General features: G+C 37.8%; 1 protein-coding gene across 1 annotated transcript in view; it reads left to right on the forward strand.

The window, feature by feature from the left end:
• ADAM10 (ADAM metallopeptidase domain 10) overlaps nt 1-19,051 on the forward strand; it is a 120,950-nt gene that overhangs the window by 18,587 nt on the left and 83,312 nt on the right. Inside the window, exon 2 of the mRNA XM_047766251.1 lies at nt 13,758-13,908. Coding sequence (XP_047622207.1) covers nt 13,758-13,908 — 151 coding nt within the window. The remainder of the gene's footprint in view (nt 1-13,757; nt 13,909-19,051) is intronic.

Consider the following 19,051-nt stretch of genomic DNA (forward strand, 5'->3'; position numbering starts at 1 on the left):
AATTGCACATTTGTCTACTTTGAGTTCTGTCAGCTTTTTCTTTCATATACTTTGAAGCTCTGTTATGTGATAACATTTGGGATTGTTACGTCCTTTAGATGAGTTATGAAATGTCTTTATCTCATATGTATAGGTTTTTGTTGATGTACTTTGATCATATGTATATACTTGGATATATATATGTAGGTTTTCTCTCATATATATGTTTTTGTTGATTTACTTTGATAATACTGTAGCCCCTCTAGCTTTCTTGGATTAGATTTTGGATAGTATAACTTTTCCCATCTGGTTTTTTTTTTTTTTTTTTGTCTTTTCTAGGGCCGCTTCCCACAGCAAATGGAGGTTCCCAGGCTAGGGGTCTAATCGGAGCTGTAGTCGCCGGCCTACGCCAGAGCCAGAGCAACTCGGGATCCGAGCTGCATCTGCGGCCTACACCACAGCTCACGGCAATGCCGGATCCTTAACCCACTGAGAAGGCCAGGGATCGAACTGGCAACCTCATGGTACCTAGTCAGATTCGTTAACCACTGCACCACGACGGGAACTCCCCATCCATTTTTTTTTTTGCTTTTTAGGGCCTCACCCGCAGCATATGGAAGTTCCCAGGCCAGGGTCGAATCAGAGTTATAGCTGCTGGCATACGCCACAGCCATAGCAACACTGGATCCGAGCCTTGTCTGTGACCTACACCATAGCTCACAGCAATGCTGGATCTCTGACCCACTGAGCAAGGCCAGGGATCAAACCCGCATCCTCATGGATGCTAGTCAGGTTTGTTAACCGCTGAGCTACTATGGGAACTCTTGTAAAACATTTTAATTCTATGTGTCATAAATGGCAAAGTACTTTTTTTTGTTTCATTTTAAAAAATTATATTGAAGTATAGTTGAGTTACAATGTTATGTTTCATATGTACAGCAAAGTGATTCAGTTATACATATATCCATTCTCTTTCAGATTCTTTCCTATATAGGTTGTTACAGAATACTGAGTAGAATTTCCTGTGCTATATAGTAGGTCCTTGTTGGTTATCTGTTTTATATGTAGTAGTGTGTATATGTTAATCCCAAACTCTTAATTTATCCCTTCCCCTAGTGTTTCCCTTTTGGTAATGATAAATTTGTTTTTGAAATCTGTGAGTCTGTTTCTGTTTAGTAAATAAGTTCATTTGTATCATTTAAAAGAAAATTAGATTCCACATGTAAGTGATACCATTTGATATTTGTCTTTGTCTGACTAAGTCCACCCATGTTGCTGCAAATGGCATCATTTCATTCTTTTTTTATAACTGAGTACCATTCCATTGTATATATGTACCACATCTTTATCCCTTACTCTGTTGATGGACATTTAGGTTACTTCCATTTCTTGGCTATTATAAATGGTGCTGCAGTGAGCATTGGGATGCATTATCTGTTCAAATTATGTTTTTCTCCAGCATTGTATTTTTAAAATACAGTTGCTTTAAATGAGATTAAAGAATGAAAAAAAGAAATCTTTTTAATTTTCTTATATATTCATCGTTTCTGACGCTATTCTTTGTGTCAACACAGATTTCCAGCTGGTATGTTCTTCTGCCTGAAAAACTTCCTTTAACATTTCTTGTAATGCAGGTCTACTGGTGATGAATTGTCAGCTTTGATGAATGTCTGAAAAAGGGTTCATTTCACCTTTTTTTTCCCCCTTCATCTTCATTTGTGAAAGATATTTTCACTGGATATAGAATCTTAGGTTGAGAATTTTTTTTCTTGTAGTACTTTAAAAATGTTGCTGAATTACCTTCTGACTTATGTAGAGATATGCTGTCATGTATACCTTGTTCCTTTGTATGTAACATGTCTTTTTCTCTAGCTCCTTTGGTCTTAACCCACTTGAAGCTGCTTTTAAGTTTTTTGGGGTCCCTAGTTTTCAACCATTAGTCCATATTTGCCTCTGAATGATTTTCTCTTGTGTTTATTCTGCTTAGAATTTGTTGAGTTTCTCAGATCTATAGTTTTATAGTTATACTTTCTCTTTTTTCTCCTCTTCATATTTATTTTCCTGCATGCTCTTTAACATATAGAACACGTTTATAGTAACTGTTTCAACTGCTTTATATGCTAGTTCCTTCATCTCTGTAGTTTCTTTTTTTTCCCCTCTTTTTTTTTTTTCCTTTTTAGGGCCATACCTGTGGCATATGGATGTTCCCAGGCTAGGGGTTGAATTGGAACTGCAGTCGCTGGTTTGTGCCACAGCCACAGCAATGCCAGATTTTAGCCATGTCCGAGACCTATGTCACAGCTCATGGCAACGCCAGATCCTTAACCAGCTGAGCGAGGCCAGGGATTGAACCTGCATCTTCATGAATACTAGTCAGATTCCTTTCTGCTGAGCCATGACGGGAATTCCCCTTCATCTTTATAGTTTCTGTTTCTAATGTCTGATGCTTTTCTCCAGTAATGCAAGAAAAGAATATTTTCCTGATTTCTTTGCATGCATGGTATTTTTTTTATTAGATTCAGATCATTATTGATTTTTCTTTTTTGTGTTTTATTTTTGTCTCTCTTTTAAACCATCAGGTTTTTTAAATTAAAGAAAAATTTTTTTGTGTGTTCATTTTAACTACTTGGAATCAGTCAAATCCTTTGGAAAATGGCCTTTAAGATTTGTTAGGGTCAGTCCCAGTCTATGGCTTATTTTGCCCCATGAATAAGATAATGTTTTCTTGAGTGCTCTGTCCAGTGCTCCATATTACAAGTATGTCTTCTCTGAATGGTGGGAATATGAATACTTCTCAAACTTTAAAGATTGTTCTGCTTACTTTTTTTTTTGTCTTTTTTGCTATTTCTTGGGCCGCTCCCGCGGCATATGGAGGTTCCCAGGCTAGGGGTCTAATCGGAGCTGTAGTCTCCGGCCTACGCCAGAGCCACAGCAACGTGGGATCTGAGCCGCATCTGCAAACTACACCACAGCTCACGGCAACACCGGATCGTTAACCCACTGAGCAAGCGCAGGGACCGAACCCGCAACCTCATGGTTCCTAGAACTCTTGCTTACTTTTTTTGTGGTTTATTTTTCTGTCCTGGGATAGTGGATTTTCTCACATGATGAGATTTCTATTCAGCCAAACATATAAGGGGACCCACTTATAGCTGATTTTAGGTCTCTGAGCTCCCTTTCTATTAGCTTCTTCTTTTTTGGCACTCTGACCCATAAATTTTTTTTTTGTTGTTGTTGTTGGCTGATCCCATGACATGCAGAATCCTGGGTTGGGGATCAAACCTGTGCCACGGCAGTGACCTGAGCCACATCTGACCCTCAAATTCTAAATGCCTGGCCTCTCTGAATTCAGATACCTTGCCTGGCTCCTCAATTTTGTGAGACCAGCAGTCTCTGGTTCCCTCCACCCAAGCACATTGACGTGAAAACTGCCTTTGGGTAGTAAGTTGGGCCAGTTGTATATCTTACCTCATTTGTTTATTCTCCCATGTATTTGTCTCGTTTTCTAGCTGTTCCTGGTAGTAGGCTAAATGTGGTCCCTTTTACTCCATTGTAGTCAGAAGGTGGAGACTGATAGCAATTTTTGTCCTTTTTCTTTTTTGTCCTGCTGGGAATCATTTCAGTGCATGTCATTTTACTCCTAAATACTTCAGAATACATTTCCCCAAATTCAGATTTTCTTCTACTGTATAACCACAATGTTGCTGTATTGAGGAAATTTATTTTATTTAATTTTATTTTATTTATTATTTTTTTGTCTTTTTGCTTTTTCTAGGGCCACTTCCTGTGGCATATGGAGGTTGCCGGGCTAGGGGTCTAATTGGAGCTGTAGCCGCTGGCCTGCGCCAGAGCCACAGGAACTCAGGATCCGAGCCGTGTCTGCGACCTATACCACAGCTCACAGCAATGCCAGATCCTTAACCCACTAAGCAAGGCCAGGGATCGGAACTGCAACCTCATGGTTCCTAGTCAGATTCATTAACCTCTGCGCCATGACGGGAACTCCTGTATTGAGGAAAATTAACAAGGATTCTTACTGTCACCTAAGCCTGATTCCAGTTTGTCCAAGATTGTTTCCAAATGTTTTTTGTTTCCTTCTCAATTGGGTTTTTTTCTTCTTTTGCTTTTTTGTTTTTTTTTTTCATTGTTTTTGCTCTATTAGTTTCAGCAGTGTCATGTTCATGGTTGTGTGGCTTTTCTCTGTCCTATTATTGTTTTTTTCTGTGATATAATGTAGGTAACTTCTTTTTTGTCTCTGAGACCAGTGTATTTTATTTTATTTTCCCTTCAATTCGTAGTTTGAGGGTCTGATTATCTTGTTTTTCACCTACTTTTTTGCAGTTTTGGGATCATGATCATATACAACCTTTTTGAGAATTCCAGGACACTGTTCTCTTGTGATATTTTTAGAAAGTGAATTGTATGACTTCTGAGGGTTAGGGGCAGCATCAGAAGTCCAGTGTGCTATGCTTTTTCTTATTAGAGTATTCTGTTTATTTCATTTGGCTGCTTGTTTAAAAGATTATACCATTAGGTTATATCCCATGTTGTGGTAGTATATTGGCTTTCTTGAAAATGAGAAAAAAAAAAATCCTGTCATTTGTAGGCTTTTTTTTTTTATTTAAAATTTATTTTTTATTTATTTTTTGTATTTTTTTTTTTTAGGGCCTCACGTGCTGCACATGGAGGTTCCCAGGCTAGGGGTCAAATGGAAGCTATAGCTGCCAGCCTATGCTACAGCCATAGCAACGCCAGATCTGAGCTAAGTCTGTGATCTACACCACAGCCACAGCAATGTGGGATCCTTAACCAACTGAGCAAGGTCAGGGATCAAACCCTCATCCTCTCGGATAGTAGTCTGGTTCATTTCCCCTGAACCACAGTGGAAATTCCTTGGAGCCTTTTCTAGTTTCAGTAGTGTAAATACTCCACCCATGACTGATTTCAAGCTACCAAAATAATGTCATTGAACACACAGGAAGAGAAGAGAACTGGCACTCAAGAGCCTGTATTAGCCAGCTCTAGCACTCACTGGTTACATCCTTTTCTTTTTTGGTGTCATTTCTTAAGGATTTTTTTTTTATTGTGGGACAGTGGGCTGATTTTTAAAGTTTTTTTTTTTTTTTTTTAAACCCATGGTTCCCCCTTTGTTTCATTAGATATTGTAGGGAGAAATTACCTAATACAGTTTTATTCAGTAATTTATCAGCAATTTTTTTAATATTATCAAGATTATATCATAAGTACTGATATTTAGGCAAAGTTAACCCATAAACAAAGATCTTATGTAGAAGCTAATATTGAAGTGGACTTATTAACTATATGTCCCTGGGTAGCGTTTTTCACTTTCCCAGTTAAAACCCGTGACTCACGTTTTATCTCAATTATAAAGATTCACAAAATCATTACTCAGGTCCTTTGCAAGTAAAAGTAAACATTATGTTGCTTTATAAAATTCCTTTGTGTGGGGGACAGAGAAAAGATGACTTTGTTTAATAATTCTCCCAGAAGTATTCCATCTGTGCAAATAATTGAACTTTTATCACATGTACTTCTCCAGAACAGCCATGGTTATTGTTTTAAGTTATCAAAAGCGACAATACTTCATCTGTACTGTGACTTAAAAAGTTGGTTTTTTTGGTGCTGAAAAAGGAGTGGAAGTAATAACTTTGCAACAGTGTTTGTGCTGTGACTACTCAGTTCACTTAAGAAATACAATGAAGTAATCCTATTTTGATTTTCAAAATAGAAGAAACTATCCCAAAGTTCTCATAGTACAACTTCCCCATTCTTGATTTTCTCTTGTGTGGGTTTTTTGCTTTTTTTTTTAAATGTCTTTCGTCTTTTCGGGGCCATACCCGTGGCATATGGAGGTTCCCAGGCTAGGGGTATAATCAGAGCTGTTGCTGCTGGCCTACGCCAGAGCCACAGCAATGCCAGATCTGAGCTGCTTCTGTGACTTACACCACACACAGCTCACTGCAACGCCGGATCCTTAACCCACTGAGCGAGGCCAGGGATTGAACCCGAAATCTCGTTGTTCCTAGTTGGATTTGTTTCCGCTGCGCCACGATGCGAACTCCATTTTTTTTTTTTTAAATTCAAGTTTAAACTTGAAGATATTTTTAAGGCATATGAAAAATGCATTAGTAGAATACATGATTCCATTATTTAGTCTCTGTTTTTAAAAGTCCTTTTATTGAGAGGCTTTATTTTCTCTTGAACCTTGGCTTCGCTGTAATATCTTTGCTGGTTGTAAATAACTTTGGATTCTAGTTTTGAACTCCATTTCCGTCACCTATCTTGAGAAAAGTGCATTCAAGAATATAGTGAAGTGACTCAATAATAGTTGAAATTGAATGTCTTTTCATGCCAGCCTTTGTGCTAAGCAGTTTATTTGTATTTAAGATATTCATTGTCGATCTCTCCATGGACATAGAATGTTTTTCCATGCCTTGCTCTTGTGAAGAGGGCTGCCTGATCCTATTGGGGCGTTTAAGTTTTGGAAGAGAACATTTTTCTGGATACATGGCCATGAGTGGTAGTGCTGGGTCTGACGGTCATTCCAGGGTTCTTTTTGGGATGCCCTGTATCTTGTGGTCCATAGTGGTTGAACAAATGGAAGTACACACCCACCCTGTGGGAGGTCACCTTCTTTTCCACACTGTCCCCAGGGTTTGTCATTGAAAGACCTCCCAAGGATGGCCATGGGGACAGGGCTGAAGAGGAGCCTTGACCTTGTTGGGATTTGGAATTCTCTAGGAATGAGTGATGGTGTTCCTTGTGCCGGTGCTGGATGCCCTTTGGCAATTTGGATTCAGGCAATGTGGATTGAGGCCTCCTTCCCATTTGTCACCAGGGTTGTTGGTTTTGGGTCCTCTTTCCTGGTTTCAGTGCTTGAGCTGTTCAGTTTGGAAGCCCAGGGGGACCTGGGTTTTGGGATGCGCATAAAGTGCCTGTGAGGGGTGCACGGGAGGTGGCAAAACGGAGCTATTAGGGAGAGCAGCGGTGCTAAGCGCTGGGCATAGTCTCTCAAGAGGGCTCATGAACCTCCCTTTGTCTTTCCATGGAAGGCTCTTCTCTTTTTTCTAGGCACCTGGTGAGATGATGTGAGCTAGAGCCAGGCTGGGCATATGCACGCTGCTCTATTGACTGGTCCAAAGATAGATCTCCCTGAGCTCCCTTCTGGCCCCCTGGGGAGAAGGGCTGATTTTGTCGGTGTGGTGGGTATGGTAAAATCTGTGCCTTGGCGAACATCAGTGGGGATCCAAATCAGGCACGTTCCAGAAAAAAGAAAAAAAAAAGAAAAAAAAAAAGATATTCATTGTTGTCTCTTTTACAGATTAAAAAACTCCCTGGGATTTAAAAAAAATATTAATTATCCAACTAATGTAGTAACTGCAGCTCTGATTCAGCCTCTAGCCTGGGAACTTGCATATGCTGCATGTGCGGCCCTAAAGAAGGAAAAAAAAAGAAAAAGGAAAAATCATCCAACTCATGTAGTCATGGCTAGGAAATGTCAGAATTCAAACTCACTTCTGTCTTATTTCTGGATGTATGGCCTCTGTTTGAATATGCAGGTCTCAAAGACAAGTGAGGTAGAGGGAGGAAAAGGAAGTGGAGGAGAGGGAAGCGATGGTAATATGTATGAATAATTTATTGAGCCTTTACTATATGATAGGCTCTTTGCTAATTGCCACACATGGCTTACATCATTTAATTCTTGTAACAGCATAGAGAGAGAGAGTCTACTTTTCTGTATTTTGAGAATGGGAAACTAAAGCTGAGTTTTGCACTTGGTCAGAGAAATAAGCCAATAAATGAAGGTAATGCGATTCAAACACAAATAGTTTTTTCTTCTAGTAAAAAGATGCTTACCGTAAAATTTATTATCTTAACCATTTCTAGTGTACAGTTCAGTAGTGCTAAGTGTATTTAATTTGTACAACCTCCAGAACTTAAATGCAGATGATTTGACTTAAGAGTTTGTGTCCTTAATCATACAGTGACCAGCCCCTAACTGCATAAACAAAATATTTAATGATGGAAAACTTTGTGCAAGGCTTTATGCAATACAGCAGGTGAGAAACAGGTTTTTAAGATATTGGTCACCAGGTGGTGAAGAAAAGTAAGACCTGAGAGAGGAGAGACAAATGAGGTGAGACCTGACATGGGTATTAGAATTAGCACATAAGAACAGAAAAAGAGTTATTGTAATTGTATTTCATATGTTCCAGCTTTCTGCTTGGAGTGAATTTTCATCTGCAGTGTTATAAGAGGGAACCTAGGTGGAGATGAACAAACTGAGTTGAGGAGACGGAATGGGGCCAAGCAGTTAGAGTTTACAGATGGAATATCAGAATGAAGGATGCTACATAGAGACAGCATTTTTGAGATCTGCAGAAGTTTCCTCCGGAGTGTTTGGCAGAGTGTGTACACATGCTGAAACTGCTTGAGGCCAGGGAAAGAAACAGTGCTGTATGTTCACACAGTGTAGGAAATAGTGCCTATTCTTACTGGCCTGACTGGAAAAACTCATAATTTGTAAAACATTGGATAGAATACTTAGATAGGTCTTGCTAATATAGTGGGGAATAATTAGCTCTACACTGAGCATTGCTCCAGATACATATAACAAATCATAAATGCAAGACCCCAAAGAATTAAACCATTTTCAACTACCTTTACTTTGTCCTATAACAAAGCCTAAGAATATTTATAAGAATTAAAAAAAAAATGTCTAGCACCCAACAAGGTGAAATAAGAGTGAATGCCATCCATTCAGTGAAAGATAATGAGACATGCAGTGAAGCGGGAAAACACAGTCTCTAATGAGAAGAATAAACAATCTATTGGAACCAACCTATTACTGACATGGGTATTAGAATTAGCAGATAAGAACAGAAAAAGAGTTATTATAATTGTATTTCATATGTTTAAAAAGTAGAGACATAAAAGATATAAAACAGATACAAATATAACTTAGATGAAAATTACAATGTTTTCAGTGGAAAGCACACTGGATGGCATTAACAATAGGTGAGACAGTTCAGAATATTACTGAACTAGAAAACAGCAGTAAAATTATCCAAAATGAAACAGAAAAAATAATTTTTTTGGGGGGCCACATTCTGTGGCATGTGGAGGTTCCTCGGTTAGGGATCCAACCTGTGCTGCAGTTTTGGGTAACTTCTGAAAAAAAAAAAAATTTTTTTTTTTTTGTCTTTTTACAGCTGCACTTGTGGCATATGGAGGTTCCCAGGCTAGGGGCTGAATCAGAGCTGTAGCTGCTGGCCTACACCGCAGCCACAGCAACGCCAGGTCCAAGCTGCATCTGTGACCTACACCACAGCTCACGGCTATGCCGGATCCTTAACCTACTGAGCGAGGCCGAGGATCAAACCTGCATCCTCATGGATACTAGTCAGATTCATTTTCTCTGAGCCATGATGGTAACTCCATTGAAAAGATAGTTTTTAATAAATGTGAACAGACCATCAGTGGTTTGTGGGAAAATTTTGAGCAGCCTAATATACTTGGAGTCCTTGGGTGGAGGGGGAGTGAAAAAAAAACTTGAAGAATAATAGTTGAAAAGTTATAAACCCATAGATCCAAAGAGTTTACTGAAACTAAAGCTCAGTAAATATGAAAAAAACAAAGCACATCATAATTAAGTTACTCAAAACCAATATTAAAGAGGAAAATCTTTAAAGCACTAGGGAAGAAAAAGACATGTTACATTCAGAGGAGCAATGGTAAGGATGACAGATTTCCTGTCAGAAGGAATACACATGAAAAGATATAGTGGAGCAAGGTTTTAAAAATATTTAAGGGAAAAAATACAAACCTGTCAGCCTAGAATTCTGTGCCCAGTGAAAATATCTTTCAAAAATGAAGACAAGATAAAGGCTTTGAGACATCTAATAGCTGAAAGAGCTCTTCACGGGCAGAAGAAATGTTAGAGGAAGTTATCCAGGTAGAAGCAAAATGATATCAGATGGAAATAGGGATCCACACAAAGGAATGAAATACCCTGGAAATGAGAAACAGAGATTTTTTTTCTTGTTATTTAAATCTCTTTACAAGATAATTGTCTATTTAAACCAAAATAATATCAAAATGAATTGTGGATTTTATAAAATATTAGTAAATAAAATATATGATGACAATAATCTAAAGGCCAGGGGAAGAGAAATAAAAGTATAGTAATGTCAGATTCTTATACCTGAAGTATTATATCACTTGAAGGTAGGCTAAATTAAAGATATATACTTATAAGCCCTAAAGCAACTACTAAAATAGAGTTTTGCTAATAAGCTAGTGAAGAGGTAAAAACAGAATCATGAAAAACAATTAGTCCCCCCAGCAAAAGGAGAAAGGAGCAAAGAATAGATGGGACAATTAAGAAAAAAATGGCAAGAGGATAGACTTACACCTAACCACATTAGCAACTGTTTTTTGTTTGTTTGTTTATTTGGCTACACTGATGGCATTTGGAAGTTCCTGGGCCAGGGCCTAAGCCACAGCAGTAACCTGAGCCACGGCAGTGACAACACCGAGTCCTTAACTGCTAGGCTACCAAGGAACTCCATTTTAAATGTAAATGATGTAGGAGTCCCCCAGTGGCTCAGTGGGTTAAGGACCCAGCATTGTCACTGCTATGGCTTGGGTTTGATACCTGGCCTGGGAACTTCTGCATGCCGTGGATGTAGCCAAAAAGTGTAAATGATTTAAACACTCCAATTAAAAGGCAGAGATTAGTGGATAGCATAAAAAAATAAGACCCAACTCTGTGCTGCCTAGAGTGAACTCACATTAAATATATATATGCGACAATAGGATAAAAATAAAAGGATGGAAGAAGGGATACCACGCTAGTGAAAAAATAAAGATGGAGCAGCTTATTAACATCAAAGTAGATTTTAGAACACAGCATATTGCAAAGAATAAAGATCATTTAATAATGATAAAAGTGAACAATAATCATTAACATTTGTGCTTGCTGTAGTGGAACTTCAAAAATCATTTAAGCAGAGAACTGCAAGGAGAAATAGAAAAAAGTCATAATCATAGAGATTTCAGTACTCTCTCAATAATAGAACAGGTAGGTTAAAAAATCATTAAGGATATAGAAGACTTGAATAATATTATCAGCCATTTGGTCCGGTTGACATTTGTAAGACTGATCAGTAAGTGCAGAGATTGACATTTCTAGAACACTCATCCACTAACTGCAGTATACAAACATTTGAAAGGGTAGGCCATATTCTTGGTCATAGACTTAAGTCTCAATGTATTTTAAAAGGATTGGTGTCAGACAAAGTGTGTTCTCTGGGTATAGTAGAATTAATTAAAAGTCAATAACAGAAAGAGAACTAAAAAATTCTCTATGTTTAGAATCTAAGTAACAGACTTCTAAATAGCACATGAATCAGAAGAAATCAAAAGGGAAATTAGAAATATTGAACAGGGAGTTCCTGTTGTGGCACAGTGGTTAACGAGTCCAACTAGGAACCATGAGGTTGCGGGTTTGATCCCAGGCCTTGCTTGGTGGGTTAAGGATCCGATGTTGCCGTGAGCTGTGATGTAGGTCGCAGATGTGGCTCGGATCCCGAGTTGCTGTGGCTCTGGTGTAGGCCGTCGGCTACAGCTCCAATTAAACCCCTAGCCTGGGAACCTCCATATGCCATGGGAGTGGCTCAAGAAAAGGCAAAAAGACAAAAAAAAAAAAAAGAGAGAAAGAAATGTTGAACAGAATGAAATGGTGACATGATGTAACAGTCTGTGGGATGCTGCTAAGGCAGTATTAAAGGGACATTTATAGCACCAAGTACCTGGATTAAAAAAGAAGAAAATTCATGGAGATCCCGTTGTGGCACAGTGGTTAACGAATCCGACTAGGAACCATGAGGATCCCTGCCCTTGCTGAGTGGGTTAACGATCTGGCATTGCCGTGAGCTGTGGTGTAGGTTGCAGACGTGGCTCGGATCCTGCGTTGCTGTGGCTCTGGCGTAGGCCGGTGACTCCAGCTCCGATTCGACCCCTAGCCTGGGAACCTCCATATGCCGCAAGAGCGGCCCAAAGAAATAGCAAAAAAAAAAAAAAAAAAAAAAAAATTCCTAAATCAATGGCCTGTACTAAAAAAAGAAGATCAGTTAAACTCAAAGTAAGCAGAGGGAAAGAAATAAAGATCAAAGTGGAAAAAAAAAATCAGAAAAATAACAAAGGAAAATCAAAGGTAATAAAAGTTGGTTCTCTGAGAAGTTCAGTAAAATCAATAAATGTCTTTCCTCCATCTTTCCGTGCTCTCACAATGGTGCGCATGAACATCCTGGCTGATGCCCTTAAAAGGCTGTACTCCAAAGTGATCGTCAGGTTTTTAACTGAGATGATGAAGCATGGTTACATTGGCCAATTTGAAATTATCGATGATCACAGAGCTGGGAAAATTGTTGTGAACCTCATAGGCAGGCTAAATAAGTGTGGAGTTATCAGCCCCAGGTTTGATGTGCAATTCAAAGATCTAGAAAAATGGCAGAATAACCTGCTCCTGTCCTGTCAGTTTGTGTTCATTGTACTGATAACGTCAGCTATATTCTGGACCCTGAAGAAGCAAGACGAAAACACACAGGAGGGAAAATCCTTGGATTCTTTTTCTAGGGATGTATTACATACATGTAAATAAAATGGCTCAGTGGGAAAAAAATAAATCTCTAGCTTTTCCAACCAGGAGCAAATGAGAGAAGATACAGATTATCACTATCAGGAACGAGGGGAGGTAACATCACTACAGATTCAAAAGATATAAAAGAAATAATAAGGAAATATTATGAACAACTTTATCTCCATAACTTCAACAACTTAGATAAAATGGACAAGTTCTTACTGAAGGTCACTCAGGAAGTAGATAACCTGAGAGTTCCCTGGTGGCCTAGCAGTTAAGGATCTGGCATTGTCACTGCTTTGGTACAGGTTTGATACCTAGCCTAGGAACTTCTGTATGTTGCGGGTGCAGCCCCTCTCCCCCCAAAGAAGTAGATTTCTGGAATAACTGTTTATATATCAAATTGAAGTTGTCATTAATGATATTTCACAAAACTCCTACCCAAGGTGACTTCACTGGTGAATTCTGTCAGACATTTAAGGAGGAAATAATACCAATTCTACATAAATTTGTCCAGAATATTAAAGAAGAGGTACTATTTTCAAACTCTTTTTTTAGATTGGTTCCTAAACTTCACAAAGACAGTACAAGATGACAGACCAATGTCTCTCATGAACATAGATAACAAATTATAAACAAAATTATAGCAAATTGAATCCAGCAGTATTACAGAGCATAACGTGACTAAGTAGAATTTATTTCAGTCATGCAAGGTTGGTTTAACATTAGAAGATCAGTCAATTTAATTTGTCATATTAATAAATGAAAAAGAAAGAACCACATAATCATCGTAATAGATACAGAAAGAGTGGGTGATAAAAGTCAGCATCTCTCCCTGATAGTTTTTATCAGCAAAATATTAATAGAAGAGAACCTTCCTCAACTTGGTGAAGGACATCCTAGACAAACCTATGGCTAACATCAAAACTTGTGTTCGTGGTTAAAATCCCCATTATTATAAGCTTTTAAAAATGTATTTGAAAATAAAATACTAGGATTAGGGAAAAACAGTTCTTTCATACATATTTAGAGGTATTAGGGTAATCATGGAATTATATTAGAGCTAGAATGGGCTGTTGATGTGATACTAACTTGAACTGTTTATTTTTTATAGGTCAGTATGGAAATCCTTTAAATAAATACATTAGACATTATGAAGGATTGTCTTATGATGTGGATTCATTACACCAAAAACACCAGCGTGCCAAAAGAGCAGTTTCACATGAGGACCAGTTTTTACGTCTAAATTTCCATGCTCATGGAAGGTGAGTAAATTTATTGCTGATTGTGTCTGAAGTTCCTGTGTATTCAATATATGTTAAAAGAAGAAATTTATACCCTTAATTTTCCTTCTCTAGTGGAAAAGTCCCCCTGTGGAAATTCAGCCTGCACTGAAATTTGGTGTATACATTTTCTTTTAAAATAGGTTGCCTTTTTTATATTGTTAAGGAAACAGTTTTTAAGTCAGATCCTCTGTTGTTTTACTAGAGCATATGCCTTTAAAGAAGAGTATATGTTTGTGGTTTCCAACTACCTTTTATGTTTTATGGTCTATATTCCTGTTTTCTGATGCCACCAGTGAAAGTAGCTGGTTGTATGCCATTGAGTAAGTCATTTAATTTCTCATTAACTCAGTTTCATCAGCTGTAAAATGACAACTTGTAGACAGATGACCTACTGTACTACTCAGTTCACCGACAGAACTGTTAGGGAATAAAGAACAGGGAGCCAAAGGAGAGGTAAAAATCACATTTATTCAGTGCTGTTGCCGTCCAGGTACATAGATGCCTTATATGCATTTTCTTACTTAATCTTCTCAGCGCCAAAGTAAATGTCTTTTTATATCTGGGGAAACTAAGACTCAAGAGAAATTAAATAACTTCTTTAAAGTTATGTAGCACAGATTTGACCCAGACTTGGCTGACTCAAAACCCCGTATTTTTTTCTTTGTCTTTTATAAGTACTTAAATACAAAATCTTTGAGTATTCTTTGTTACACTCTCTGCTTTGCTGGCTATAATTAATAAACCTATTCCTTTTATACTTTTTCTACTGGTATAGCCCTGATTTATTATTCACTTCTTAATAGGTTTCCCAGCTTCCACACCATTTATCATTAAAGCTATCCTGCATACTGCTATGACTCTTCTTTAAATGCTTCCTTTTTCATGTCAGCTTACTGTTCTAAAGTCTTCAAATAATATTTGTTAGCCAGAGTTCTGTTCTTTTTTTTTTTTGTCTTTTGTCTTTTCAGGGCCACACCCTCGGCATATGGAGGTTCCCAGGCTAGGGATCGAATCTGAGCTACAGCTGCTGGCCTACACCACAGCCACAGCAACTCGGGATCTGATCCACATCACATCTGACCGACATCACAGCTCACGGCAGTGCTGGATTCTTAACCCACTGAGTGAGGCCAGGGATCAAACCCGCAACCTCATGGTTCCTAGTCGGATTTGATTCCACTGCGCCACAACGGGAACTCCCCCCCCCGATTTCTTAACTTTTGAGATTTTTTCGGAGTTCCCGCTGTGGCTCAGCGGTAACAAACCCATCTGGTATCCATGAGGTGGCGGTTTAATCCCTGGCCTTGATCGATGGGTTAAGGATCCTGCGTTGCCATGAGCTGTGGTGTAGGTCACAGACATGGCTCGGATCTGGCGTTGCTGTGGCTGTGGCACAGGCTGGCACCTGCAGCTGCAATTTGACCCCTTGCTTGGGAACTTCCATATGCTGCAGGGGTGGCCCTAAAAGAAGCAAAAACAAAGGAACAACAACAACAAAAACCAACAAAAAAAAACTTTGTGCAAGTCTATTCTAAACTTACTTTAGTCCACTTCCCAACACTGTCTGTTTCATTCAGAATGAGCTTCCCATTGCTGAATATACCAGGTCCAGTTTGTTTTGTTCTCTTTGTAGTTTATCTTAAATAAATTCTGGTCATCTTTTATTATACAATCCAAGTTCTCCTTCTTTGAAGCTTTACTTACATGTTCATCCGAATTTTTAAATTACTTATCTGTACCCTTGGCATTTGATTTACTATCTCTTCCTTTTCATATGTATATTATTTTATTTTTCTATAACTGTGTTTTTTCTTTCCTGTAGGTGGGCATCTGCTACTATTTAGTGGGTCCACTCTTTGCCTTTATAGTACAGATGATCAAGAAAGATTTTAATGGATGAAAAAATCAGATCATAAGAAATGCTATGAGAAAAGTATTTTGCACATGGAAATAAATGCATTACCTAAATTAACTTAATTTCCATATTACAAAGTAATGATCATTGGAGGAAGAAGGACTTTGAAGTCATAAAATCTACTTTGATTTGAAGGAGGAAAAAATTCATTTCAGGGTCTGCTTGTTCTTCAAGATAAAAATTTTAGTGATAGCAATTCATGTAAATTTTTATGACCTTTAACATCAGAAAAAATTTTAATTACCCTTTCTTTATTGGTACCATGAAACAGCAAGCAATTATTAAGCCTTCTTAAGTTGTTAGTGATTATTTCAAAAGAAATTTAATGTTATATTGTAAATATGGTACAACTTCCAAAAGGAAAAGTTGAGATTCTGGTTGCCTTTGGTTTGGATACCACATTTGCATTACATCATTAGGTTTTTATTAGCTCCATCACACAATTCACATTGAACATATGTGTGGCAAAAACAAATCCCTAGCTCCTTTTTTGGGGGGAGGGGCTGTGCCCATGGTATTTGCAAGTTCCTAGGTCAGGGATTGAACCTGAGCCCCAGCAGTGACAACACTAGATCCTTAACCTGCTAGGCCACCCAAGAGCTCCCCTAGCTCCTTTATTTTTTTTTGCATGTGAGTGAGAGAGATCATGGGAACACACGCTGTTAATTAGTTATTCTAATAGGAGCTGCAAGGTATGCATAAGTCATTGTGTAAGAGGAAAATGTGATATGGTGCTCTGTAGATACAAATGTTACAGATATTTGAAGGAGGGAGAACTTTACTTCTGGCTGAAGCTCTTAGTAAAGGACCTGGACTCAGGAAATCTCATTCTGTTTTATAAGTGGTTGTCTTAGGTACTTTTGACAGAAATCTGTTAATTAATTATATACATATACTACATTTTCTAGAATAGATCTGTATTGAGGAATTTTACTTTCTTGTCTCAGTTATTATACTTGTATATTCACACTGTCTCAGAATTTGTGCCCTGAAATATGGTCAGTGTATCTATCTTCTAACATACCTTTATTAAAAATATGATGATACAGGGAGTTCCTGTTGTGGCTCAGTGGTTGACCAATCCAACTGGGAACCATGTGGTTGTGGGTTCGATCCTTGGCCTTGCTCAGTGGGTTGAGGATCCGGCATTGCCGTGAGCTGGGTTACAGACGCAGCTCGGATCCCGAGTTGCTGTGGTTCTGGCGTAGGCTGGCAGCTACAACTCCGATTAGACCCCTAGTCTGGGAGCCTCCATGTGCCGTGGGAGCAGCCCAAGAAATGGCAAAAAGACAAAAAGACAAAAAAAAAAAGATCTGATAATTTTATTTCTGTCTTTGAAATTTCGTACAAAAATGACCTTGGGAAGTATAATTATAGATTTCCTGCTAAGGCTCTCCTCCTCCACTACATACAAAATATTAGTTTTAGGTACTAGCACACCCTCTGTGGGGTGTGGGTAGGTTGTGTGCATGTGTTTCAGTATTAAAATCATTCTTTGCTCTGTTTGTTTTATGCCTAAGCACATGAACAAACTTCTTTAAACCTGGCTTCCAAATTTCTAAGTAAGAAAAGGTTTATCACATTCTAAGTTTATAAGTGTTAAGTGAAGAAATGTTGAGATTCTTTAAGCGTAACATCTATTCTTGAGAATTTCATGAAAAACCATTGTTTTTTTTTTCTTTCCAGTTTTATTGAGATATAACTGACATACAGCACTGTATAAATTTAAAGTATACAGAATAACATTTTGACTCACATACATCATGAAGTTACATTTTTTTTCTTGTGTGTATACATATTTTTTAACTTATTCCTTCATATTTTGTTTTCTGTATGTACTTTGGTAGTCATCTTATCTTTGTTTTCTGTTATTTGCACCACTTTGCTAACTTTACTGCCTTTCAGAGATTAGCATTTGGGTAGGAAAGTAAAGAAACTTGTGATTTTTAGTAAAGAAATTTTACTAAAAAGTAAAAAAACTTGTGAGTTTTTACTGAAAAGTAAAGAAACTTGTGAGTTTTTACTGAAAAGTAAAGAAACTTGTGAAATTTTACTAAAAAGTAAAAAAACTTGTGAGTTTTTACTAAAAAGTAAAGAAACTTGTGATTTTTAGTAAAGAAACTTGTGGTTTTTATAGGATGTATAATTTATGTACTGAAACAGTCATGAACTGGATAGAAAAAGGAATACTGTAGTAATTTGGAGACTGGAGTTCCTTTCTTGACTCGACATGTACTATTTAGACATTTCTTTTGAGCCTTAGTTTCCTCATTAGTAAAACCTTGAAGTTTGGACAAGATGATGTTTAAGGCCTCTTCCTGCTTTAAAATTCTACCAATATATTAGTTACACCCAAGTAACTAAATTAAAAAAATCAAAACACTATCTAGTCATCTCCCAAAGCAGCAGAAATAAAAGCAAAAATAAACCAATGGGACCTAATCAAACTGACAAGCTTTTGCACAGCAAAGGAAACCAAAAAGACAACAAAAAGACAACTTACAGAATGCGAGAATAGTGTCAAATGATGCAACTGACAAGGGCTTAATCTCTAAAATACGCAAGCAACTTACACAACTCAACAGCAAAAAAAGCCAACAACTCAATTGAAAAATGGGCAGAAGACCTGAATAGACATTTCTCCAAAGAAGATATACAGATGGCCAACGTCACTGATTATTAGAGAAATGCAAATCAAAACTACTGTGAGGTACTATACCACACACCAGGCAGAATGGCCATCATTAATAAGTCCACAAATAACAAATGCTGGAGGGGGTGTGGAGAAAGGGGAACCCTCTTGCACTGTTGGTGGGAATGTAAGCTGATACAACCACTATGGAAAACAGTGTGGAGGTACCTTAGAAAACTATACATGGAATTGCCATATGACCCAACCATCCCACTTTTGGGCATATATCCAGACAAAACTTTCCTTGAAAAAGACACATGCACACACATGTTCATTGCAGCAATATTCGCAATACCCAAGACATGGAAACAACCTAGTCAACAGATGAATAGATTAAGAAGATGTGGTTTATATACACAATGGAAAACTACTCAGCCATAAAAAAGAACAAAATAATGTCATTTGCAGCAACATGGATGGAACTAGAGACTCTCATACTGAGTGAAATAAATCAGAAAGAGAATGACAAATACCAGATGATATCACTTATATCTGGAATCTAATATACTACACAA

This window comes from Phacochoerus africanus, chromosome 2, assembly GCF_016906955.1.
Source record: "Phacochoerus africanus isolate WHEZ1 chromosome 2, ROS_Pafr_v1, whole genome shotgun sequence".
Classification (NCBI taxonomy): Eukaryota; Metazoa; Chordata; class Mammalia; order Artiodactyla; family Suidae; genus Phacochoerus; species Phacochoerus africanus.